At 43.7% G+C, this 26,113-nt stretch overlaps 1 protein-coding gene across 1 annotated transcript in view; it reads left to right on the top strand.

Annotated features, from left to right (window-relative positions):
• The first annotated feature begins 1,004 nt into the window (after window positions 1-1,004).
• Window positions 1,005-26,113, top strand: part of ENOX2 (ecto-NOX disulfide-thiol exchanger 2) — a 52,216-nt gene continuing 27,107 nt past the window's right edge. Inside the window, exons 1-4 of the mRNA XM_074915105.1 lie at window positions 1,005-1,024; window positions 14,284-14,424; window positions 17,557-17,688; window positions 22,616-22,771. Coding sequence (XP_074771206.1) covers window positions 17,592-17,688; window positions 22,616-22,771 — 253 coding nt within the window. The 5' untranslated portion in view covers window positions 1,005-1,024; window positions 14,284-14,424; window positions 17,557-17,591. The remainder of the gene's footprint in view (window positions 1,025-14,283; window positions 14,425-17,556; window positions 17,689-22,615; window positions 22,772-26,113) is intronic.

The raw sequence follows: 26,113 nt of genomic DNA, 5'->3' as shown, positions 1-26,113 counted from the left end.
AAACGATTTCAGACGTTGTGTCAAGAGGAAAGGTGGTTTGACAGAGCCATGCAAGGATCCTAAAACCACTCTGTGGAATGTTTAATAATTTGATGGCTGGGGCGGTTGCTGAGGACTGCTCATAGTGAAGCAGACATGGTTGGGTGGGTCTGTGCTGGCATACACACACTGGTAAAGAATTTTTTCCTTTGTTTGTTGGGTTGTAACGGTAAGCAAATGGCACGGCTCATACAAGGCTTAATCAGATTTCTGTGGTTTTGCTGCTGTGGATATGTATTTGTCAAAATATGCCATTCACTTGAAAACACTGCAGATAGCCCTTTGGTGTTAGAGTGCTGTGTTTTCAGGGTCAAAGAAGAAAGGGACTCTTCATGTTTCTTTTTCTTTTTTCTTTCTTCTTTTTTTTTTTCCCAACAGTGCCCTGCTAGAATTAGCTTGTCTGAAGTTAATATTTCTTTTGAGTACAAGCTTCCAGAATCAAGGAAAGTGAGCGGTGTGCCTCTTACTGTCAAGGATTACCACAATTTAATCTTTCTGTGCAAAGGCAACTAATCTCAGGCATGCAAACGGGGTTTATTTAACTGCGCGCCAGTGCTTAAAAGCATTGATGTATGAAATCCCTTGCAAATTCAGATGTACTTGCTGCTAATCACTTCTCCACCTGCTCGTCCACCTCCGTCCCCCACATCCCAGAATCCGCCTATCTGTGTCAGTCACTGGAGACTGATGGTGACATGTGCAGCCGTTGTTTGCCAGCTCCAGTCCCAACCTGTGCTCTTGATGCCTGGGTTGTTGCTGCCCGCCCGCGGGGCAGCGCAGTGGTAGTTTTACTGTTATTAGGACCCAGCCTTCCTTTTGTGCTTAGAGCTGGAGCTTGGAGGCTTGTGTGGAGCCACACTGAGCGTGGGAGCTCAACCCTGGAATCCATCTTTTAAACAAATAAACAGGCTGGGAGCAGCAGGAGAACTGGCTGAAATACTGAAATATGATCAGCATCTTGCCATGTTTCTTGTGCAGTACGCAGGTAAGTGTTTTGTGTGCTTCTCTTGAAAGTGTGTCTCTCTGATAATGTCTTGTTAGTGTTGTTAGCACATAGGATTATGTGGAGTTGACATGTGGAGAAGTAAGTATCAAAAATCTGCTGGTCTCATCAGTGTCCCTAGCCAACTTCTGGATCAAATTGATGATTATAAAGCTCTAACTATGACACTTAAGCCAGGAGTACAGTAGAAAAGAGTGCACAAGCCCAAGCGTAGTTTTTGAACCTGGGAACTTCTCTTGGGAAAGCAAATGGTCGCTATCAAAATGTAACTTCAAAGCCTTGCTATCTTCTGTCCTTTTCCTTCCTTGCTGTTTTCTCTCTTTCTAATTAACTACTGTAGATGCTATGTACTTAGGTTTCTTCTAAAGCATATTTCTTTAGAGCTTGAAACAAGTACTATGTAATCAGATGGCAAATTGTATTCTGGAATCCAGTTTATTTCTAAATATATAAAAAAGAGACCCCTGTTCAGGCTGAGCAATACTTATTTCATATATTTGCCAATGTTGGCAATAGGTAAATCCATATTTATAGTAAAGCCTGTGTCAGCCCATTTCTTAAGTTCCTCTTGATACTAGTTCGATGAGTGTGCATAATCTACAGGGGCTTTTTAAGTGTATCATTAAAATGCTTTTAGGTATGTGAAAGTAATCAGAATACCTGTTGCTAGGTTGTTTTTTTCTTTGAGTTATGGGGCAGAGATTTGTGTACCTGCTTCTTACTAACTAATTGGATGTTAAGAAAACTGTTCTGGGTGTCTGAGTGGCAGCGGTGTGAGGTTGCTGTTGGAGCATGTGGTTCCCTCCTGTCTCCAGGTGAGCTGGTTTGCGTGCCTCTAACAGTGCCAGGCTTGTGGTCAGAGCTCCTGTGGTCATTTGACTGAACATAAACCCAGCAGGGAAGGTTTTGCAGAAATCTTGGAGTGGAAGCCCTGTTGGTGTGCTGTTTTCCTGTAAATCACAGGAGCCTTACACAGTGAACTGCACAAACCCGCCTTTTGGGTAGGAGTGTTGTCAGCATGTTCAGCTCTTGGTAACAGGAATGATCTGTAAAACAGTGCTTTTGAGTTCATGTTGACTGTTCCTAATTTCTTTTTTTGCTCTGGTCATTAAGGCAAATGGCCAAACTGTGTTAGCAGGAACTAGTGGTTGGAAAGTGAAGTCCTGTCCAGGGTCTGGCACAGGACCCGGTGAGGGTAGATACTTCCCTTGATTTATGCCTGGAACATTGAGATCTTTCCTGTCTCTATCCAGGCCTTTTCTAAACGTGTGCTGTGAAAGCTACAGCCATATATAGCATCAGCACAGACTGAATCAATACCTACCCAAAGGGACAGGTGGGGCTCTGCATTGTTAATGCTATTTAGGACAGCAAGAAACTGCTGCGTGTCTTCCCGTAAGACACAACTCGGCATCTATTTCCAGAGGTGAAGATCACCTATAGCAACCTGCTGCTGCTGTGTGAGAGCACTTGCTGATAGTAATTTTCTGCTCATCTTTAAGCATCTTCACTTCCCCCCCCCCGATCCATTTTTCTAGTGAGGAATCTTCTAGTCCAAGTTGATTATTTTTTTATTTTTAAATTTTCAGTCAGTGCATTATGGCAGTTGCTGATAAATTGCTCCTAAAAATTAACTCTTCTGAAAATTCCTGGAGGTACATACTGGGTGTGGTTGGAGGTGAAGGGCATGCTAATGCCTGTGTAATGTATGGCTCTCTAGAAATGCTGAAATAGGTCTGACACACTGAAAACCCTGATTTTTCTCCTCCTCCCCCCTTAACTTCTGCATAGCATTTCACTGCAAATGCAGAAATCTGCTGATTTATGCCTTTCCTGGCTGGCTCACTACAGAGCCTCAGTAAAGCTAATTTAAAACTCGGAGGCTTGCTCCTATGTTGGTGGTCCTTTCTGAGCGGACCATCTCAAAATAGCCAAGATGCTTCAATAAGGTTGGTGCTAAGGAAGGGTGCTTGTGCTCATGCCTCACAGTCATACCAGCTGATTCTGCCAGCTTTTTTCCTGCTCTGTGCCTAGGAGAGAAGTTTTTCTGCAGCTTCAGCTTTCTTCTGTGCACGTTCTTTGTGTCTGGTGGGATGTGGTTGGGGCTCAAGCTGAATGGCAGTTTGCTGAAATGATAGAAGAGATGCACTTGGTTCTGAAGGTGGCTGCTGTCCATGTCATTTACCAATTCTAGGGTGAAAAATCTGACATCACAAGGGGTTTCTTACTCTGAAGCGCATTGGAAATCTCTCTTGCTTGCTTTAATTCTTGGAGCAAACTCTATACTGCAAGAGAGCAACAAGATGCCCACTTTACTGCTTCCACTGCATGCTTTTCAATGCTACCCTTTTCTTTCGTAAGTCATTTACTCTTTCGCCTTGGGGAAGTGAGAGCAAATCTTTCCCAAGGTGTTTTGCTTTTCTGTATTGAGTGTGCCATACCGTGCCTGTGGATGGTAGCTCGTCCCGTGTTGGGGGGCCCTGGTGACCTGTAGGCAAGGACAAGGCTGCCTGCTCTGAGTTGTGTGGGTTCCTCCACCCAGAGCCTTCCTAGTGCCTTATTCCTGGCCATAGGCATGCTCTAGGGGCAGGCAGCTATGCATGGGGACTTTTACTACTCACCACAACCACCCTCACAGAGGTCTGGACCTGTGTTATTAAGTAAATGACAGTTTCTGTAGAAGAAGGCGACTCAGCATCTGTCATCAGTAGCTCCTGACTTTCTCTGCTCGTAGACTCTGGAGCAAAACAGGGCAAAGTGTCTGTGGAAGTAGGTCTTGGTATCCTGGAAATCCTTATTGGAGGAGCTACAAGGATCTCTCTCTTGTGAGTAGGACCAAGAGTAACTGCATCCTCTCTAGTGCTGTTTCTAGACAACACTACCCAGAAAATACATTGATTTTATGTCTTGTGAAGGAGCTACTCTGTTTCCAGGTTGTGCCTGCAAAGAATATGTTGCAGTTCATGATCTCATCAACTTCCATTTTCTGTTACTTCTGAGTATTTCTGACTTGGGGAATTCTAGCTTGAGGCTGTGTAAGGACAGTAGCGAGCTTCTCTTCCAGAGCACTCATGCCATGTGCTCTGCATGCCATAATGACGTTGCAAATGCAGGGGGTTAGCTTTAAAACCAAGAAAGTCCTATTTCTACCTTTTGATGAGGTTTAGGCACTATGGAGGAGCATATCAGATGAGAAGGATAGCTCTAAACTGGCTCTTGTGCTGAGAAATAATTGGCTTGGAAGAAAAAAAAAGCTGTAAAAGGGAATGAAGTTTCACAGCAGGGGTGCAAACTTTCCTCCTTTCCTCATGCAATTTGGTAATGTTTTCAGACATGAAGCTTGATTTGAAGCAACTGCATTTTAGCTCTTTAAATTTTAGGTCCCAATGCAAGGAATCACAGGAAGGAATCCTTGCTGCCTCAGCACTGTCTCAGACTGCTTCGTTGGCCTGTGAGGTATCGGTTGGGAAAAAGACTGTAGGAAAGTCAGTCACTTATTCTGGAATTCTGAGAGCGATATAATAATTTTTGGTTTTGTTCATACTCATGTCCCCTCATTGTACTGGTGTGGCTGTTTTAGGATTGCTCTGTAAGACGTGACCATTGTTATGTGGCTTGAGGTTGAAAACAAAACCAAATCCTCCATTGGGAACAAAATGAGAGTTTTAACTCTGACCTCTTTGCTGATCTTGATGTGGCCTGTCAAATAGGATGACCTAAGCCATGGCTTGATGAGACAGTGAACCTGGATCTGGATTCCTGGTACTGGTGTCTTAATCACGCCCTGTGTGGTCACCTTTGAGCATTAATCTGACACCATGAATTCGTACCAGCACAAAAAATGTTGCTGCATTCACGTCTGGGGATCATGTGTTGCATCTGTTAGAGAGCATATCTGGTTACGTTTAATGGAGAGCCCATAAATAATACATTTTTTGGAAGTGGGATATTTATGAAGGTCTGGAGCAAGTCCACAGTCTGTTCTCCCAGGAGTGTCTCTGGTTGTCTTTATGATGCTTTTCTTGGGTTTTGCCCCATCTCTCACAGGTAGTGTATGTGTGTTAGTAGTTAGAAATGCATTTGTTGGAGTTACACTGAGCTGAATGCACCCTCATCCTTTAGGTAGTCATAGATCTTGTACTGGACTTAACCTGACTTCCCCCAAAAAACATGCCACTGAGCTTTAATTTATGTTACTGTCACTTTTAGGCAATTCCTATGCTGAGAATTCATCACCGTGGGGAGCAGTGACCCCATGTACATGCTGGGGGCAAACTGCTCGAAAGCAGCTTTGTGGAAAGGTCTTGAGTGTTCTGGTTGACATCAAGTTGAACATGAACCAACAACGTACCCTTGTGGCAAAGGAGGTCAGCAGCATCCTGGGCTGCATTGGGTTGGGCACTTCCATCAGGTTGAGGGAGGGGATCCTTCCCTTCAGTACTGGTGGGGTGACCCCTGAGTGCTGTGTCCAGTTCTGGGCTCCCTAATACAAGAGAGTCATGGATGTTCTGGAGGGAGCCCAGTGAGGGGTAATTAATGTGATAAAGAGATTGGAGTATCTGTTAGTGAGGGTGCTCTGAGCAAACTGGGATTGCTTAACCAGGAGAAGAGAAGGCTTGGGGTGGGGGCAGAGAGAGTCTTATTGATGTGTTCAAATGCACATTGATGGGAAAGAGTAAAGAAGATGGTGAAGTCAGAGTCTTCTCAGTGGTACTCAGTGAAAGATAAAAGGGCACACACCAAAATGCAGGAAAATCAAACTAGAGAAACTTTGCTTGCTGTGAAGGTGGTCAAGCACTGGAATGGGTTGCCCAGGGAGGTGGTCGAGTCTCTGTCCTTGGAGATGTTCACAACCCAACTGGACAGTGCCCTGAGCACTGCAGGAGCTGACACTGCTTTGAGCAGGGCAGTTGTGTCTTGGTCAGCAGCGAATAAAGAGTTGCCACAACTGGGGGTGGCTTGGTTCCGTGACCAAATGCAGGTTGATTTGAAATGTTCCTCGGTGTGTGGAATTGTGCTCTAAACTCTGGCTGTGCAGATGTGCAGGTAACTGTTCTCCCCTGTCTAAAAGGAGCTACGGTTGACCCCATCCTCTCCTGCAACATGTCACTCGTTGGTAAATCCCCTTCTGTGATGGTTGAGTAAGAGTCTTGCTTTTGGTTTTGCGATATTCTTGTAATAGCTGTATCTTTCCAATGTCTGCATGCAGCTCCAAAAGCTCCAGCTGTACAACATGTTCAGGCTGCTGTTTTATTTCTCCTGGCAATGTCACAGCCATTATGAGTGCATCCCCTTTTGATGGCATAACTTGATTATTGTAATTCCAACTCATGGGGGTTTTCAGCAGGACTCTTGCCCATGGCTTGCGTGGACTGCAGCAGCATGTTATGTTCCTGGCATGGCACACTGTGATCGTATTATGCCTGTTTAGCATTCTTTATATTTGCTGCCTGTTAAGTAGCAAATTAAAAGTCAGCTTCATAAGCTTGCAGTTGAAGCCGTGGTCCTTATGCTAGCAAACTATTTCTTACTGTTTTTCAGAGGTACACAGGACAGCAGTATTCTTTGCAAGGAAAATACACAGGTGTGCTGCAACATATCATGTCTTGCAAAAGTTTTTAGTGCATACTAGCATAAGGTGTCAATGTTTAGATGAGCTTGAAGATTTGTAGGCCCACAAAACATCATCTAGAAGAACAGACAACAATGTAACTTCAGAGCTCCAGGTCTTTATTTTCATATAAAATCAGAAAACTTGCAAGCATTGGTAACCATTTTGTAGAGTTCATCCTATGTGACTTCCTACAGCATTAAGGAGAGCATGACCCTGACAGAACACACTTTGTGTCTGGACACCACAGTTCCTCTGTGGTAAGTATGACCCACAAAAATCTGATAGGAAAATAGTTTCCTTAATTTACTTTGTTTAAAAACCACAAAACCCCCAAATTTAAGCCCTCCCCCAGCTTCTCTGAGGGGAGTAGGGAGGGGAAATCACAGTGAAACCCGGCATTGTAGCACTGGGAGGAAACGTCAACGTGTGTGTGGTGTAATTTAGTGTATGACAGGGAACATGCTTTTTGTCAGGACCCTCAGAGCTGTGGGACTGGTGAGAACAACCCTCTTCTCGGAGACCTTGGTATCCCCTTGCATGTGGGGAAAAGCTGCTGAAGTTACAGGTTGAGACTCTGTGAGATGTTATGGTAGGAAATTGGAAGTGTCACAAACACAAGTCCCAGTAATTCAGCAGGGCATGAGATGCATTACAGACTGCTACCTATTTTTGGATAGTGTTGTTTATTTTTATGGAGTAGAGCACCAGCTTTGGCACAGTTTAGAGTCAGTATGCTTGTATGTCCAAGCTGGAGGAGGGACCCCTCTCCTAAAGATGGCATTCCCATCTTAAGGTTTAAGGCTGTGTTTGAGCAGCACAGTGGAGATGTCCAAAATGGCATCAACTTTTGAAGTAGTGTTAGAAGATAAGACTTTAAGTCTAGCTATTCAAAAGGTGATTATCAAGGCTCCTTCTATATTTTATGAAGAGAGAGAGCTGCCTCGAAGGTACGGAGACTCCCCCTTGAGGTCCCTCTGAAGGATGGAACAGCCATCTGGTGTACAAGTCTGAAAGGTGCTTTGGCTTTTACTCTTCTGGATGAGTTTCATGCCTGGATGCTTGGGCTGAGGCTCCCCTGGGACAGCCCTGAGAGGGGCCCCGCAGGGTGTCTTTCCTGTGTGACTCTGTAATTTGCCTTCCCACCTGCCATTGTGCTCCTCTGGGCTTTGGATATGGGCTTTAATGGCCTGAGGGCTCTCCTGTGATGGGCCTGGGAGGAGTGAGCCAGGTATTATTCAGCTCCCCCACCCTTCACTGCCTCTCTCTGTGCCTTTGTGTGCGTACAGATGAGCATTTATCACATGACCTAACAGTTCTAACTCTGCAATGGGCCTTTTCTTGCTGGCAGGGAAGATTGGCTTTGAATTAAGTGACTTCAGATTAAAAACTTGTGTGACTGCTTTGATATACACAGGTCCAAATGAGGAACTGGCTCTTACTTCACTGCAGCCTTTTCTGCTGTCACTCTTGTTTTGAAAAAGTCAACTTTGTGGATGGGCACCCAGCGATTCCTGGCCTGCTGCTCAGCACAGGATGTTGGCAGGTAATGCAAGGTGAACTAAAGTCTCCATGTTCCTTGTCAGGTTGCCACTCATATCCACCTCGGCCTCTTGCATGTGATGAACTTCTTCCTTTTAGGCAACTGGTCCTGTTTCAAACTTCACTGTACTCATTTTGGAGGGTGTTTTCCAAGCTCTGCTGTTGGTCCTCAGGCACACACAGCAGCTCCTGTGTGCATTTGGTGTGCTACTAGAGGTTGGTGCCAGCACTACAAACTCACCCCCATGCTGCAGAGCAGATTTGACGGGTTTTTAGAGCAGTAGTGAAACTTAAGGTGAGGATCAGCTGAGACGGGAGAGGTTGAGGGGCTGATTTGAGATTTCCTCTTAATGACACATAGTACCTGGAAGAAGCTGTGCTGCGGACTTAGCCTGGTGCTGCTAATTACTTTAATTTGAGGATGACTCTGGAGCTTTGGGACAGCATCACCAAGTCATCTGGTCACAGCCAGCAGTCGTGTTCCTGTGCCTGTTCAAGAGTGTTTTACTTGCACTCTCACCAGTCCCCCCCTTCCTCTTTGCTGCTCCCCAGCTGTTTAAATAAGTTGTCACGAACTTGTTGATCTTTTGGTGCAGGAGATAACCGGGAGAATTACTGAGCTGCCCTCCTGGGCTTTTCACAGGGTTTGATGAATTCTGGCAATGTAACCTTTCTTTTCTTTTTTTTAATTGCTCTTCAGGTAGCTGCCTTTGGGGCTGTGTTTAATGCCAGCACCTGAGGTCTGGACGTTTTCAGTTAGAAACGATAAAAGACAAGAAGAGAAAGAAGTACTTATTAATTACTGTTCAGTTCCCCATCACCATGGTCTCTTCTCCTTTTATAGGTCTCCTCTTGTTAAGATGCATGCTGAAAGCAGGAGAGACATTGCTGGCTCACAGCTGGTCGGTAGCAAATTGCCTGCTTGTTTGCAGCTTTGTTTGCCATGGAGAGGCGGTGACTAGTCAGGGTCATGGGACCTGATGCTGAAGATTTAAGAGCCTTTGTAGGTCTGTTTCTGCTCCTTCCTATATGTGGCAGGTTAGGGTTGGAGCCTTCTGTGAACAACTCAGTTATACTAATCCTGGCAGAGCATTATCCACTTCCCAAGAACTACATTAATTTCTGCCTGAGGTGTGAGCTGAATTGGATCACAGGAGGTCTCCAGGGCTGGCAGGGGTGCAGGGGGTGTGTTGGGCAGCTGGGAGCAGGGCTGCCTCCCTTCTGGTCTGGCATGAGCTGGTCAGTTTGTTCAGGTGCTTTTTTACAGCTTGACTCATGACCTGACTGGCAGCGGTGCTGGCTGTATAGCTGTGAGAACTTCCTTTGTTTCCTGTAGACGCCAGTGTTTGTCCTGGAGCTAAGGAATCTGTTGTGGGTTTTTTTTTTCAAAATATGTTTTTTTTTCAAGGGGCATCACTCCTTGTTAGTTCACCTCTGCTGGAGATGGCTGCCTCCCTCCCCAGCACAGTCATCAGAGCAGGTGCAGCGTCTGAGTGCTCTTCCTATACCACAGAGCATAATCAAGCATCCTAGCACAAACTGATGGAAATAATTGGAGTAAGTAGCTGCCTTTGCTCTTCAGTGGGTTAGAAGGTAATCGCCTGAGTGGTGTGCATTAACATGCAGGTGTTGGTTAGTGCTGAGTGTCTGTATGGTGTGTCATCTTCAGCCAGAGCAGGGTGTCTGTACATTCTGGACCTGGTGGTATGAGTGTCCACCTGCATCACTGCTTGTCCGTGTCCTTCCCTACATCCAAGTGTGAGAAAACACACTTTCAAGTTTAATGTTGCCTTTTCCATCAGTTGGGTAATAATAGAGGTAAATCTTACAATTGCTCTTTATCTGTTCTCCCTATCTCTTTGCTGTGCATGGCCTCTGTCTATTTTTAACCTGCTACATTTGAGATTTGTTTTCCTGAGCCCTTGTGACCTCAGTGATATTTTGACTTTGGGGTATTTAAGAAACAGCATTGTAGGCATCTTGTGTAGTCAGGCGTGACTATTGTTGTTGCCAGCCGAATAGTACTTATTTTTTTGGCTGCTTCTTGCGTTCTCACCTTTCAGTAGCTAAGAGAAGAGCCCCTTCAGGCTCTCTGTATCCTCTCCTGTCTATTTACAGCCGTACACAGTAACCATGTTTATTAACAAGTTCTTGGAAGTGGAATCCTCTAGCATAGGAAATCATGACACTGCAGTGTGCCTAGAGAAAGGTTTGGTACAAATGCCTTGGTCCATCAGTGCATTGAGATGGCATAATTGTCATCTTTGGTACTCCTGTAGTTCCAGTTTCCCCCCGCTGCAGGAACTGTAGGCAAACCTTAGCAGATATGTAGCTATTTTTATAACTTTATATGGGTCCACAGAAATTATTTATTTTTGTTTGGTTTTGTTTTCCATTGAGTGTTCAGAGTGAGTTTGCTGAGACAAAGATAAATCAAACTGGGTATTCTAATGTCCCTTCAGTCTTGGATCCCTGCAAAGTGCTGAATATGACGGGAGGTGGAATAATGAACTCAGTGCTCAATTAAGGGCAGTATACTGTCTAAAACTTGCTGTGATTGATTGCATACTTGAAGCTCTATGTTTGAAGCCTCTGGTAATTTTTGAATTGTTTACAAAGTACTTTTTTTCTTGTTACCTGTAGTTTTAAGAAACAGACCATTTTAGAGAGGCAGGAATGGTTGGGACTGCATTCTGCTGGCACGTAAATGCAATTAATTGACCATTACCTCCAGTTTGTCCACCACAGATCTGTGGAGGGTGGTAGTCTAAGATGGTTTAGCACAGAATTATTCTGAAATGGCTGTAATACCTTGAATTAGGAAATACACTGGAAGCTGCAAAACAGTTTTTCTTCAGATCTATTTGGTTCAAATCTGCAAAATTAGCTTTTCTTACTTTATATAGTGGTTGGTTGCTTAAGGATATGTTTGCCTTTTTGCTCTGCTTCATGATAACCCACTAGAGACCCCCAGTCTTGCCTAGTTTTGTGAATTCTTTATTAAAGCCTTTTGACCCTGATATGACTTCGTGGGAGATGACTTGAAATTGTGATGGTTGCTTTCCTTTGCATCCCAAATCAGATGCAGTGGACAGGTTTTGCCTTGTTTTTGTTGAGCCGTACAGTTGAGCTTCCGTAGTTTCATTTTATTTCTCCTTGGGAATGCTCTCTTGTGGTCTTAGAAAAAGCTCCCAACAATATTTTCTCAAATGTGGGTTTTCTAAACTGTCCGTTCCTTTAAAGCTGTCTCATTCGAATGCCTCTTGTGTTGAAAAAAATTATTCGTTTCCCTAATTCCACTGTATTGACTACCATGTCAGCAAGCTCTGTTCCTCTGCAATTTTTTCTTCTCCAGTAATGAGTTTTCCTATAAATCTTTTGATTTTCATTACAGGGTGACTAGGATCATCTAGGGGAGATCTTGTAACTATTTAAACAATTAGCTGGCTTTCACAGGATGATGCTGGAAAACAACTCTGGGCTTCAAAGCTCTTCATAGACACGTGAAACTGTACTCAGGGTGCTCTCAGAAGAGAATATGGGAGCAGTGACCAAAATCCAGGTTTCCTGCTCCCATGGTGGCAGTTCTGGTTCCCCTCTGAGGTTCTCTCCTGATGATGTGCCTTGAGTGAGGTCTGGCCCACATTAATTAGCCTTGCCTCCTAGAAGTAGAAGGTGGAGATATAGGCACCTTCTCAGGGGTGTTGAAGAGGCTGCTGAAGGTAGTTGCAACTTTGGTCAGCTAAGTGGGGGAGCTTCAGAAATTATATTCCAAAGAAGCTGTTTCCAGAGAAGAAACCATCTGAGGACTACAGGTTGTAGGAGACTGGCAGGACCGTATGCTGTTAGGATTACAACCGGACGTTCTTCCTTGTGCTGCTTGCTCCTTCACTTTATGGGTTTTCTTCAGCTTCCTTTTCTTCTGACATGTGTCCATTAGGGCAATTTGGTTTTCTCCTGCAATTTTTTTTTTAACTGACAGTTTAAGTAGTTACAGGAGTCTTTTGTACTGAGACAGCAAGTACACTGCAAGTGCACCAATCTGTCTTCTCTTGATTTGCTTCTGGAGGTTGTGACCTGTCAACATGCAGGTGTTAGCAATGAGGCCTCAGGCTCACTGGCTGATGCTGGACCCTGGTGCTGGGGACCACAGGAGCTCCGGGGTGAGCAGGCTGTGCCTGGTGCAGTGGATGCTCTTCAAACGCAGATGGCTTCTGACGCCACTGCTCGCCTCTCCCGGCTGCGTGAGCACGAGCATCCAGGCTTCAGCTCCATGTCACTTCAATGCTTGGATGTTTTGGGGGCAGTGCGAAAGCCTTCACACCAGCCAGCATTTACTGCCTACAGCTTTTGTTCTGCTTCATCATATTTCTCTTTACTGGTACATTTTAACTGATGCTTTTTATTTACTTATGTGGTAAACACATGCTTGAGTATTTCTTGTGAAACTCAGGCTCGACACTGAAATAACTTGTCCTGTATCGGGATGGGAATGTTTGTCCAGGCAACATGTAAAACCATTATCTGAGTAATCAGCTAAGTAATTTTTGAGTAATATTCAGACTATTGGTTACTTGATATTTCAGAGTATGCTTTACAGTTAGTGAATATTTTAAAAGTTGCACTATTTTTGAAACCTAATATTGGTCTTCATGGTCTGTATGGGCCTTGGCGTCTCCATCAGGATCCTTCCTGGAAAATGTGAGTTATCATAGAATGGTTTGTGTTGGAAGGGACCTTAAAGATCACCTAGTTCCAGCTCCCCTGCCATGGGCAGGGACACCTTCCACTAGACCAGGTCGCTCCAAGCCCCGTCCAACCTGGCCTTGAACCCTGCCAGGGAGGGGGCAGCCACAGCTTCTCTGGGCAACCTGTGCCAGGGCCTCACCCCCCTCACAGGGAAGAATTTCTTCCTTATATCTAATCTAATTCTGCCCTCTTTCAGTGTAAAACTGTCACCCCTCATTGTATCCCTACGCTCCCTGATAAGAGTTATGTTGTTATCCAAGATTGTGGGGCATCTCAGCTGCTAAGGTGCATGATGGTGGTTAAGAAGATGGATACCTGTGTCTAAAACTGACATGCAGTGTACTATCAGGTCTCGGTGGTACACACCATCTTAACTGTTCTGGTCTTACATCTTTACCTTAGATTTACTTAATTTATATGTGTCAATCTAAATTTATTCTTGAGTAACCCTAACTCATCGGTAGATCTGCTCTATCAATAACAAACTCTGAGCAACTCAAGGCACTCTGTCTTTGAGTGCTGCTGTTACTAAAGTGAGCATATGGAGGCACTGCCAGCATCTCCTGCAGCACTGGTCAGCCTGTGCCCTGTGCTGGGGGCGGGTGGTGATGGTGTGGCTGAGGGCTGATGGAGTGGGAACAAGAGACAAGTTCGTGCCCACAAAGGAAAACCTTTTCCTGTGCTGCGGGGTAGAGGAGAGGGAGCTTGAGCCCTGAAGCTGAAGAAATTTGTCTGGACTGATAGTGGCTCCATCACTTGACTGAGGAGGAGTTTGGTCCAGTTGGGTCTGTGAGCTCCCCTGTTTAGGGATGCGCATTGCAGAGTACCCTTCCTCTGCTATGAAGGGGGGCAACTGCTTGCCAGACTTCTTGAATAAAAATTGCAATAGCACCTTATGTTTTTGAAGATCATTTAAGATGTGCCTTGTTTTTTGCTAGTATATAATTCCAGGTGAATTCACAACTGGTGGCAAATTGAGTGAAACTTAAGAAGCTATTAAAAATGTATTTCTGGATTGGAAGAAATAGAAAAAAATTCTGACCTCTTGAGTTTCCAAACACGAAATACTGTACAACATGGGAGATGCACCCCGGGTTTACAGTATCAAGCAGTTTGGTTTGTGTGGGTGTTGGGATTAATGTTTCTGAGTAATATTTTAAAGTAGTATCAGTGTAACATTAAGATCAGGCATAGCTGGGGACAGTAAACAGAGGCACAATTATTCCAGGGGCCTGAGGGGCTGCTTGTAGCTGGGACTGGGCATTTCTCTTATTACTGTCATCCTGAAGCATCACAAACCAATTTAAAGAAAGTCTCTGAGTGTATTTTTCTATTTTAGGCTTAAACCATCTGTCCTTTGATCCTGCCAGCAACAAATCTTTACAGTTCAGCAGTGCTGCTGGTCCGCAGGTGTCAGAAAGCCCAGCCGAGAATGGAAGTGATCCAGGCAAGAAGAGGAAGAGAGCAAACGTTCCTCCAGGTGAGCTGAGTAGCAGTTTGGTGGCTGGCAATAGAGAAGGTGTCCACATAAGTGTAGACCGAAAGTGGCTGCTATGCTAAGGTGTTAAAGCAGAAGGTGGACTGATGGAAATGAAATTGTGCTCTGGTACTGCTTGCAGTCAGACCAGTGTTTGTGGTTCCATGCTTGTATGGCTTTGGGTCAATGCTCGTTGCTGTTTCTGTGCAAAACAGAAGCAACTTTTGTTTGTTTTTTTTTTTTTTTTAAAGCACTGTGGAATCTGTATACTTGTCCCAGTAGATTTATCCTTTTTTTCTAATTGGACAATTTTTCAATATTAAAAATCATGACCATAATAAAAAGCACAGTAAGGCAGAGCAGCCTGAAGACATTCATGTTTAAGATAATGTAATAAAAGTTGTTAAATGTATCATCATAACTTATGATGTTGTAGTATCAGATCTAGAAGTCTTACTGAAGCTGGTATCTAAGAACTTTTCCACAGAGGTGCTATGTGCAGGCAGGGAAGGACTAGGCTGGACCAGAGACAGCGGTGCCTCTCACTGTTTTGCAGCAGAAGGCCTTCTCACTGAGGAGGGCGATGTGCAAAGCATACAGTTGCAGAAGGAGAGGTTGAAATGTAATTGGGTAGAGAGAAATTCCAACTCCGTTTCCCTAAGAGAAAAGTCTTTTAAAGGAAACTTGAAATCTGGAACTTTAGAGCACAGCTTAATGATGGTTTTGAGATGCTGATAGTGAGAGAGCAGGAGAGCTCCACCGGGAGTGTGGAGCTCAGCCTCTTGATTGAGGGCTTATCCTGTCCTCCCAGTGTGTCTCCTCCCTTCCTGTTCTTCCCCTTATCATTTGTGTTTGAATGAACTGTCTCCTTTATAATCCCTTGAGAAAATACTCTTCTGCAGCTGCTCTCTAGATTATCTCTGATGAGCTTCTTTGGGTTACAAATGTCTGCCATGTTCATTCTTCTACATCTTCATTTCTTTATTCAACTGAGATGAATTACCATAAGATATCTCCTTGCAGCCAAAGCAGGACTTGTTTTTGAGATCCTGTTGCCTCTGTGATGCAGTCAGCAAGAAGATTGCTTTTTCATTTCCTCATGGAGATTGTGTCCAAGTGTGGAACAAGACGTAGCTGTGACTTCAGGTTTGCAGTGTGTGATGTCATGTGCTACAGAATTGTGGTCTCCCTCTTCTGTACCAAGAAGATACGAATGTCAGGGGTCCCTTAGAGACATGATAGCCCGAGTGTTTCCCTTGGGATTCAAGAAACATATTGATGGCATATGAGTATCTTGCATTCCAAATGTATGTACCTTGTGCCTGGGTACTGCTCCCAGAGGTGTGTGATGCAGATGTGAGGCCTGTTTGGAGGGGCAGGAGGAGGAGGACTTTGGAGGAAATGTCTTTTATCCCTCTGGGAAGGAGGTGGTGGTTTTCGTCTCTCTGCTATCAAATATGTCCCAGCTGATGGGAGACAAGTCAATTTATGAGTAAGATAATGTAGTTGTAGCCCCTGAGAGTGTCACCTGCCCCAGAGGAGGCATCTAGTACTGTTGGAAGTGGGTAGGATCAGGAGGTTTTATTCCTTTTGTTATTTTGCATATTTCCTTTGTACATCTGGAGGTCCTGAAATGTCTCGTACCTCTTTGCACATGCTGGATACACAACCAACCAGTGGTTTTCCTGTGCTAGATTGTCTGAGCACAGATCTGCTTTTAAGCATTAAAATTTGATCGCTACTGTCGGGAACGGTGAATATGCAAGTTCTTCAGGCTGAGCCATGCAGTGCACTGTAACACGGTAACTTCCAGTACCCTGACTCCGCTGGCAGGATTTCTGTGGTCAGGGCAGCCTTGCAGAGGCCTGTGGGTTGTTCTGGCTCAGCCTTCAGCTGCCCACATTATGATCCAAAATCAAAATGTTGTTTTCATTTGGGTATCTGGACACAGAGGTCTGAGACCAGGACCTTGGACAACCTGAGTAACATGCAGTGATCTTATGTGTTGTGTAGTACGTATGGTTTTGGGCTGGGATAGGTGTGTTTGGGATAGGTGGGTGAAGCACTGCTTTGTGCGTCACCCTGGTGCAGTCTTTTCTGGACAGACGCTTATTGGAGAGCAAGGGAGCTCTCAGCTTTTCACCCTTCAGCAGTGGGATGATCCATGATCTCGCTGTGTTGCTGCCTTCTCCTGGGTGTTTGGGCTTTTGTATTGGTGCTTCCTTTTTTTTTTAATTTTTGATTTAATTTCTTTCCTGGAAACTAGCAACTGCCAACTCAGTAATCCCATTTCTCTTTTTTGGTATTCTCTGTTTCTCTCTTTGTGTCTGACCTGGTAGCCTGTGTGCTCTCACATTGACAGACAAATAGTGAATAGCTGATGGTCAAGCTTAGCCCAGATCTCTTGAAGCAAATGTTTGCGTGTGGGTTGCTTTTGTTTGTTTGTTTGTTTCTGGTTGGAGTTAATCATTCAAAAAGAACAAGCATATGTCTTGGTGGTACATGGAAGTAACCAGCTATAGGCATGGTTGACCCAGCTAAATTACTGAAGAAGGTTTGAATGCTTAAGCCAGATGTTTGTTTAATGTTAATGGTTCCACCTGGATTGCCAGGTAACTCTGATAGACCTTGAGTAATAACACTAGCATCATGTCAGCATCATGACACTGTTCTTCGCTTCATTTCCCCTTTTAGAGTGGAAGAGAAATGTCTTCAAATGGCGGTGGAAGTACTCTGCTGGAACAGACTGGTCATCTCTATTAAATTCAGTTGCAGTTATGACAGTTTATACCTGCTGAATGTTTGTCCTTTGTTCATAAATCTCTTGGAAGGAATCAAAGCACACCCCTTACATTTAATCAGTGTTCTTTTAAGGCTCCTTAAGGCTGTTGACTTAGTGGATAAACCATAATATAGATGCTCTTGGAAGGAAGTGTTTTCATAGACTTTGCTTCTGTGAAATGTTGTCTGCTTGAGAAGGACAGCACTGTTTTTTTTAATTTGGCTCTTTCCTATGTGTTAGGTTCAAATCTAGTTTTGGATGCTGATACTGCAGAGCCTTGCTGGACAATGTATGCTCTGCAGAAGAGTTCTGATATGCACTAGGCTCTTAATCACTTTTTTTCCTCTAAACAGATGGTGGCGGAAATTTAAGCCTCGACTCCATTCCGATGGGCTTGCCAATGTCAGACCCAACTGCCTGGGCCACTGCAATGAACAATCTAGGGATGGCTCCCATGGGGATGACAGGACAGCCCCTCCTGCCTGGTATGTGAGCTTATCCGACTGTGCCCACCTTTGCTTTCAAATGTGTCTTTGGAAAGAACCTATTTCAGTTGACTTATATAAATGCCTGCCATGTACAAAAAATATTAATAAGCTGTGTTTGAAATGCATTAATGTCTGAAAGTGATTTATTTAGAAGCCAGTGTTTTAATACCGATTTCAGAGGAAATGAGAATACGTGTTTTTTGATGCAAACAATGGTTTTTTTAGGGTACTTCTAGAAGTCTGCAGTGGACCAGCAGAAGGAAGGTCCCAGGCAGAGCTCAGGAAACCAGTCATATCAAATAATACGTTATTCTAAGCTGAACTAGAACTTTTTAAAAGGAAGGGTGGGAGGGAGATGAAGAAAGCAATAGGGCAGTATAATGGATATGGCAGAAATTAATGGAGGATTCTGCTCCAGAAATGAGCACCTTGTAGTCTGGAGTACATGTGCATGGGTGAGTTATCCTATCCAGGATTTGTTAAGGAGCTCCTGTAGGAACAGAGCTGTGCTGGACCTGGTTTCTCAGCAGTGCAGGATACCTGTTCATCAAAATCCTGAAATGAAATTACTGTTTCAGTGTGTAACTGCATTAAGCACTTGAGAAGGATGCTGTCCCCTGCCTGAATAATTGCCTGCTCACCTGGGGAGGGTGTGTCTGTGTTGGCAGCACTCTACAATCCTATTTCTGCTCTTGTGGCATAGAGTAGGTAGTTTGTGCAGCTGATACTGTATTTTAACTAACAGCATCACATAACTTGCTGTAAGTTTTGCATGCAGTCTGTACTCTTCTGTCCCCTAGGCCTTGTTTCGCATTTGTCTTTGCTGTAGGGGTGTTGTTTTCATGTCATTCTCCTGCTCACATGTTTCTATCAAGTAAAAATCAATAGAAGTCTGTACTAGGAGAGCTCACAAATTTGAAGACAGTCTCCCATTCCCCCCGTAAGAACAGGGGAAGGCTTCTGAGTGATGTTCATTTTGATCCTTTTGAAATCAGAAGGTCTACACTCAGGATGTTTTAGAAGGAGGAAAATTTTTTTTTTTTGATCTGGCTGCAAGAGAGCAGGATGCTCTGAATATGGATCAGTTCCCAAGCACAGTAATGGTTTGAAGTTTAGACCAGCTGTATCTATAGTATCTATTAAAGTTGAGAGACAGTGGAAGCTTGATGTGCTTTGGTCCCTATTTGCAGAAAGGAAGGTGTGGGACTAAAGTTTGGATCACAGTAAAAAAATGTCTAAAAATGCTTAAGAATTTACCAGCCAATTTCTGTTCCTACAGAGGAAGTAAAGCATATTGTTACGAGATGCTTTAAGAGGACCTCAGTGTCTAAAATGAATGCACATCACCTTTCACTCCATCCAGCTACTGTCAGCTTTCTATAAAAAAAGCTATCATAGTTTTCACCAAAAAGTACCTTCCAGGCCTGATGTTTTTGAACTCTTTAAAGTCCTTGAGGACTTTTTTTCTTCTTTTTTTTTTGTTCTTCTCTCAGGCTCTCCTGAATCTGCTTCTTAAGCCTCTGGGATACTGGCCTGTAGCCATGGGCTCAGCTTCTTAACAGAAGCAGCAGATCTCTGTACAAGCTGGCAAGTTGTCTTGCACATTGCTGGCTGAGCAATAAACAGTGGGGCTCACCACAAATCCAACAACCATGGGTTCTGTTTGCCCTTGTGTCATGGTTTAACCCCAGTCAGCAATTAAGCACCACACAGCTGCTTGCTCTCTCTCCCCCTGCAGATGCTGGGGGGAGATAAAACTCGTGGGCTGAGATAAAGGCAGTCTAATAGGACAGAAAAGGAGGGAAAAATAATAATAGTAATAGAATATACAAAACTAGTGAGGCACAATACAGTTGCTCGCTACCTGCTGACCGATGCCCATCCCATCCCTGAGCCATGGTGCCCCCCTAGCCAACTCCCTCCAGTTTATATATTGGGCATGATGCCATATGGTATGGAGCACAGCTTTGGCTTCTCTGGGTCAGCTCTCCTGGCTCTGTCCCCTCCCAGCTTCTTGTGCACTCCCAGCCTCTGCTGGCAGGGTAGTATGAAAAGCTGAAAAGTCCTTGACTTACACTGCTTAGCAACAATAAAACATCAGCATGTCATCAACATTATTTTCATCCTAAATCCAAAACACAGCATTGTAACAGCTACTAGGAGTAAAATTAAATTTATTCCAGCTGAAACCAGGATGTCTTGCATACGCACTTTCTACTTTTCATTGTGATACTTCATTACCCTGATAGTTCTTTTGCTCTGATAATTGTATCCATTCATGCTCCTAGAAAGCTATAAGTCTTGCTTAATCAGAGAAACACCCATCTTGGCGTTCTCCTCCCTTGGATTCCCCAAGCTCCTCTGTTCCTGCACTAAGGATTTTCTCTGATTGGCATCCATCCCTATTCCTGTCAAATAACCTTGAAGCAGTAACAAGTTACCAGGACAAGGTGAGACTGCTCTCATTGGCATGAAGAATTACAGAACATGAAGAGACTGAATTTAGAGTCTTGCAAAAGTTGTGACAGTGGGTTCACTTGCCTGTCCTTGACATGTGGCAGGTAACTCAGTGTGACCCCTGGCATGTCTAGCTGTAGGGCTGGGAAGAACAGCCACTACCCTGCCAAAGATAGTGGGGAGATGGCCGAAATGTACCTTGTTTTGCCCCTCTTGCTGCCAACACTGAGGCTGAACCTGTATCAAACTGTGCTGGGGAGACAAGTGGGATCCTGAACTCTTAACACATGGTTTTCAAATGGTCTCTGCATTTTCCAACAGAACACCGTTGCTCTGTATCTCCCATCCTCTGTGCTGTCTCAGCAGTGAGAGCTTTGGCTATTCCTCTTCCTCCCAGTTGCTCTTGATAGGCAGCAGTGGGCAAGGTCCAGATCGCTCCCTGCTGACGTTTTGAAGTACAGCTCTAGGAAAACTTGTCAGTATGTGAACTTAAACCGCCGAGAACTGGGATGGAGTGGCCTCTCCCCATCCTCTCTTTCCCAGTCCGAGCCTGTTAGCCAAGGCCCAGGTCAAAGACCTCCATGTCCCTGAGACAGCAGTTGTACAGGTATGGCCTGGATCATTCAGGCCAACTCTTGTTGTTCCTCACAGCCCATTTCCTCTGGAAACATGTGCAGCGTGTTTTGGGGAGTCATGTAGCACCATCACAGGGAGCCTGTGCTGTGGAATGGGACTCTGACTAAAGACAGACTTGCATCATTTTTAATACTTTTTGTTTCTAAAGTCAGGTGAAAATACTATATAAAATAAGCTGAAAACAGTGCTGTCTGATCTTTTTGATGGTATCATCTCTGAAATCTACTAATGAAAGTTTAAATATTAAAATTCTGCAACTTTAATGTCATGTTTTCCAAGTCAGGTGTCCTAGACCGGGCCATCCCAGCATCAGCTGGCTATGGATAAGGATACAATTCACATGTATCCCTGCATTCATATTTCACAGTTGACTACAGGAAGATTTTTTTATGCCTTCCTCTGAAATGCCTGTTTCATGGCAGAAGTTTTGCCTCAGATCTGTGGTTTTTAATGTGACTGTGCACGTGTGGTGTAAAATGAACACCAACACTTGCACCAAGTGCAAGGAAATCCAAACTGGGCGAGGAGAACAAGGTACATAAACTGCATAGAAATGTAGCCCCAGGTAAAATATTTTAAAATACAAAGGAAAACAAAATTCAGCTACCAAAATCAAACATCCAGTCTGGGCACTAAAAGTTGTTTTGCATTCGAATTACTGTAAGTAGTGGTTGTAAAGAGAGGAATACAAAAACTTTTGCCTGCCTTAGGGATATGAATAGCATCTGAAATGATGCCAGCTTAGGATCAAAAGAAAATGATGCCTCTGCACCACTGCATTCTGCCTATTTGCTACTTTTGTCTGTGCCTTGCAAAATAAATTTTATCTGTCTACATCTGAAACAGGCAGCCAGATTCAAATGCTCTGTAGTGCTTGGGATTGTGAATTCTGTGGTAGTGTCCTGTGGTATTTTGGGATGGCCTGGGTCTTCAGACCTGCTTCTGCTGCAAAGAGAGTGGTGGTGGTAGAGGAGAGAGGATGCTGTGCACTTGCAGGAGGGAGTCCTTCCTGAGACCTCGCCCTGATAGTGCCACTGGCTCTGCTGGCATTGCTTGTCCTTCCAGCTTAGCTGCTGGCATTCTCAGACTCATGAGCCTTCTCTATGAGGCATCTAGGTGTACTGTTTTGATTTTGGTTGCCTACAGGTATTGCTTCCCCAGTGTTTGCAACTTCTGAAAAGTTAAAATACCCCTCCTTTGTCAGCTCTGTTTAGTTTTATTTGGCATTGGAGGCAAATCTAAGAGCAAAATCAAAATTAAATGCTACTTATATGTAGTCAGAGTGCTAACTAAAGCCTAGAAACAAATTAAGCAGGGTAAGGCATGCAGTAAGGTGTTTCCTTAAATGCTTCTCTGCGTTTTACCCAGAATTATTCTGGCATGTTCTTAGCTGCTGTAATTGGTACACTTGTTTAATTTGCAAGGTGATGCCCTTAACCCTGTGTCACAAGCTGTCTGTGCTACTAAAGTACTTAATGAAACCAAACTTAGTTAGGTTTTACACCGTTTCCATATGCCACAGATTTCTTTGTGAATAAACCTTACTGAGGAGGGTTTTGATGCTATATGGGAGATAATGTATACAGAGAAAAGGAAATAATTTATTTGAAGAGAGAAGATTTATTTGGCTGAGTCAATCAACAATTAAATAGTTTTTTAAAAAGTTATTTTAAGGGCAAAAGTCTAAAGTTCTGATATTGTGATGTTCTCTCTCTGTTCAGCTAATTTTCACTGGCACATGTGGGAAGAGTACTCCATTTGCTGTCTGAATAAACAGTTACTGTATGAACCCAAACCAATTCTTCACTCCCCTATTCTCTCCCCCTTTTAGATTTTGATCCTGCTCTGGGAATGATGACTGGAATCCCTCCGATCAACCCCATGATGCCAGGCTTAGGGATAGTCCCACCTCCCATTCCTCCAGACATGCCTGCTGTGAAGGAGATCATCCACTGCAAAAGCTGCACTCTTTTTCCACCTAACCCACGTAACTGTCTATTATTGTTTTTTCCTGTTTCTGTCTGGCTACATAGGAGTACTTGTGTGTGTATATGTATTTTAAAAAAAAGTGTATATGAGAGAAGAGCCATTACATTGCCTGGACATAGCAGCTCTGGGGCACTAGAGGCTGCCAAGCAGGTGATGGAGCAATAGGAAAAGCCTGTTCTTGCTGCATATTTGCCGTTTCTGTAAATAGCCTTTTCAGTTGTTAGATTTATATGGGCTGGGGAAGAAAACATTCCAGTCCCTGGTTTTTTGAACTCAAATCTTCATGGCGTATTACCTAAGGCTTCAAAGACAGCGAGCTCTTGGAGATGAGGAGACTGGATCAGCCAGCATGGTCTGTGCTGAGAGGTGGGAGTGCTCTGGGTTTTGCAGGATGTGATGGGAGGAGAGCAGAGGCAGTTGGAAATAAAACAGAATAAGTCAGAGCTCACCAGGCTATAGCAAGAAACAAGGCTCCCCTTTAGACTGGCTGACTGACCCTTTCTCCACACTTCTATAATAAAAACCAGAGGGGGCAAAACCCAGTGTTGGCTGGGCTTGTGCAGGGAAAGATGGAGGTGAGCTAGCCAACAAAATGTAGGTGTGAGAGAGATAAGTAGGACATCTAATTTCTTGGCTCTGGAGTGTATCTGTAGCCATTGCTGTTAGAACAGTCTATTGGTTATGTACTTAACATCCAGTCTGTCCCAGTCTTTGTTTTAGAGTTTGGGATTTTTCTGTCTGAGGCATTTCTTGGTACTTGTATTAATTTCCATTAAAAGATTCTAGATTGTCTTGATTACTTTTCTTTTGGGCAAACCTTACTTTGCCCACATTCTTTCTCCTTCAGACTTGTACATTTCTGTAGTAATCAATTCCTTTCCTGTTTCTTGCAGACTCTCTGTGTATTTCTGAAGTCTCTTTTGGAATGATTGCTCATCCAGTTACACTTTTTTCTATTTTTTTTTTTCTTTCTTTGACATACAGGTTCCAGTATTTATTGGAAGCTTTGATTACGCTTAAGTCCTTAGAACTTTTGAGACTGCTTAGTTCCTTTAATTTCTTAAAGCTGCTATGAGATTAAAGCCTCTTCAGTTACAAAACCCACAACAAAACCATTGCTTTTTCAGCTTTTTATTTCAGTTAAGGTGGATCAGCTTGTGGCTGCTACTATCAAGATTATTTAAGCACTAGGTGTTCTCTAACATCCTTAATACTTAAAAACTATTGCCCCATGAATTTCAGCTGCCTGATGAAATGTATTGACTTGTCATTTGCAGTATCATTATCAATACATTAGTTCTTCAGCTTTTATCTGACAAACTTGATGTCATAGTCATAGGGTTCTTCATATCATTATGTCTTTTTAGCATATTAAAAAATTTCTAGTGTTATCCAAATCCACTCCTTAAGCACTCTGTGGTCCAAGTAGTTTCTGATTTTATCCGTGTTATTTTTTCTTCACTATCTCACCACTGAACCACAAAGGTTTACCACTAATTTCAGTCCTTTCTGTACACGCTCTTGCCTTGATTCATTTGGAGCTTGCCTATTTTTCTTCCAACAACAACGTCCTACTTTAACAGGTTGAAGTACTCTCTTTTAGGTTCCTAACTGAAACAAATGCAGTTGTTTCCCCATTTTTCTCCTTTTGTACAGCTTGGCATTTTCTGAATTCATCACCTCCCTAACCCTTGCTTGGCACAGTGCTGAGCTTCTTTTGAAGTCAAGTTTGCCTTTGTTAAAAGACCACAGTCAAGACTGTCACGTGAAAACCATCTTAAATTTGGTCAGTTGCTTTAAAAAAATGATTGCATCTTGTCTACAGGTTGCTTGTTCTTGGCAAACTGCTAAAACCTCTCTGTTTTAGAGGGCTGTGCTTTGCCTCCTGATTCATTGCCCTGCTCCAGCTGGGCTGTCCAGATGGACACTGCTTAGGAACTTGTTATTGTTGTTGATTCTGTGAAGAGCGGGAAGAAAATCAGGATTAAATACTACCTTTGCAAAGACCATCCCTAAGGAAAGGAGCTGGGATCAGAAGGTTCAGTCTCTTCTCTCAGTGCACTAATACCTTTGGCCCAAAGTGGCAACTGCAGAAACAAATAGCAGTGGGACATCAGTGCCAGTCCCAATGGTAATACCTCCTGAGTGCTTGGCAAAACCTTGGCCTTACCCCATCATCACAGTCCCATATGCCTCTGGGAGGGTGTTGGAATGGTTTTGTTCTGCCACGTTCTGGTATGTATGTGTTAGCATGAAGACCTGAAGACTCTGTCTCTCCATCCTGAGAGTCTAGATAACAGGTGATTGCAGACCTCAGTCACTCTGTCTCAGGAAATTAGAGGAATATTTTCTTATTTTCCAGAGATCAGAAAGGAAGAAGCATAAATCCTAATGCTAGTTTTGCTGTTAAGGATTTTAATTGTGCAGGCCCTTTGGACAAGAAGCTTTATCCCTCAGCATCAGTTCAGCTTTTCATCCCTAGTTAATTTTTCTTCATCCTTTTGACTCTTCAAGCGTCCCATGTTGACACTCAACTGCTTGTGTTTTCTCCCCAGTGACATACTTCCATGGCAGAGATGATTTTGCCCAACTTCGTCATTATCTTTGTCAGGATAATACTGACAAATTTTGCTGCCAGGAATGGCCACTCAGAAGAAACTTGAGATGGTCTAGGTGAACCTACTTTTACCTTTATTACTAGGCTGTCCTCACCATGGACCTTTTGATTTGGAGCCTGCAGCCCCTTTGGCATCACTGGAGAGCAATTGGTAGAGTTTGGGACAGTTGGTATGAGCAAATATTTTTGTCAGCTTTTGGGGAAGATGCATATCCCCAGGCTCTGCTGCCCATCTGTCCCACGATTATAAGGGGAGCACTAGCTTGTGGGAGAACTTATGTTGAAGGTATTTAAAATTAGTTGAAGTGTGATCCACCTCAGCATAAGTGTTCACTATCTGGATTAATCTTCCAGGCTCCCTTTACAGCTGAAGGAGAGAGGTCAGTATTTGGTTATGATTTGTCTATTCTGGGCATCTACCTGCAAGATAAAACTTCTGAAGGAGCCTGTTTTCATCCTTAGCCATGAAAGAAACCTAGACAGATGTCTCTGATATCTACATGGACATGTTTTTTGTAGGTAGTACAGATCTCTGTGTGTGGGTGTAGCTTGAGCAGGTAAGACTGAAGTGTGTGCAGTTACAAGACAGAGTTTAGTTGATTTGCTAAATGGCATGAAGCTAGTTCTTGGGCTTGTAATTAGTAACAAACTGCTGTGGCCATTAGATAATCTGTTTCACCTTAAGGCTGATTAGTATTTTTATTCCAGCAGCCAGCCAGGCTG

This window comes from Athene noctua, chromosome 11 (genome assembly GCF_965140245.1).
Source record: "Athene noctua chromosome 11, bAthNoc1.hap1.1, whole genome shotgun sequence".
NCBI lineage: Eukaryota > Metazoa > Chordata > Aves > Strigiformes > Strigidae > Athene > Athene noctua.
This window is presented reverse-complemented; position numbering and strand designations above follow the sequence as displayed.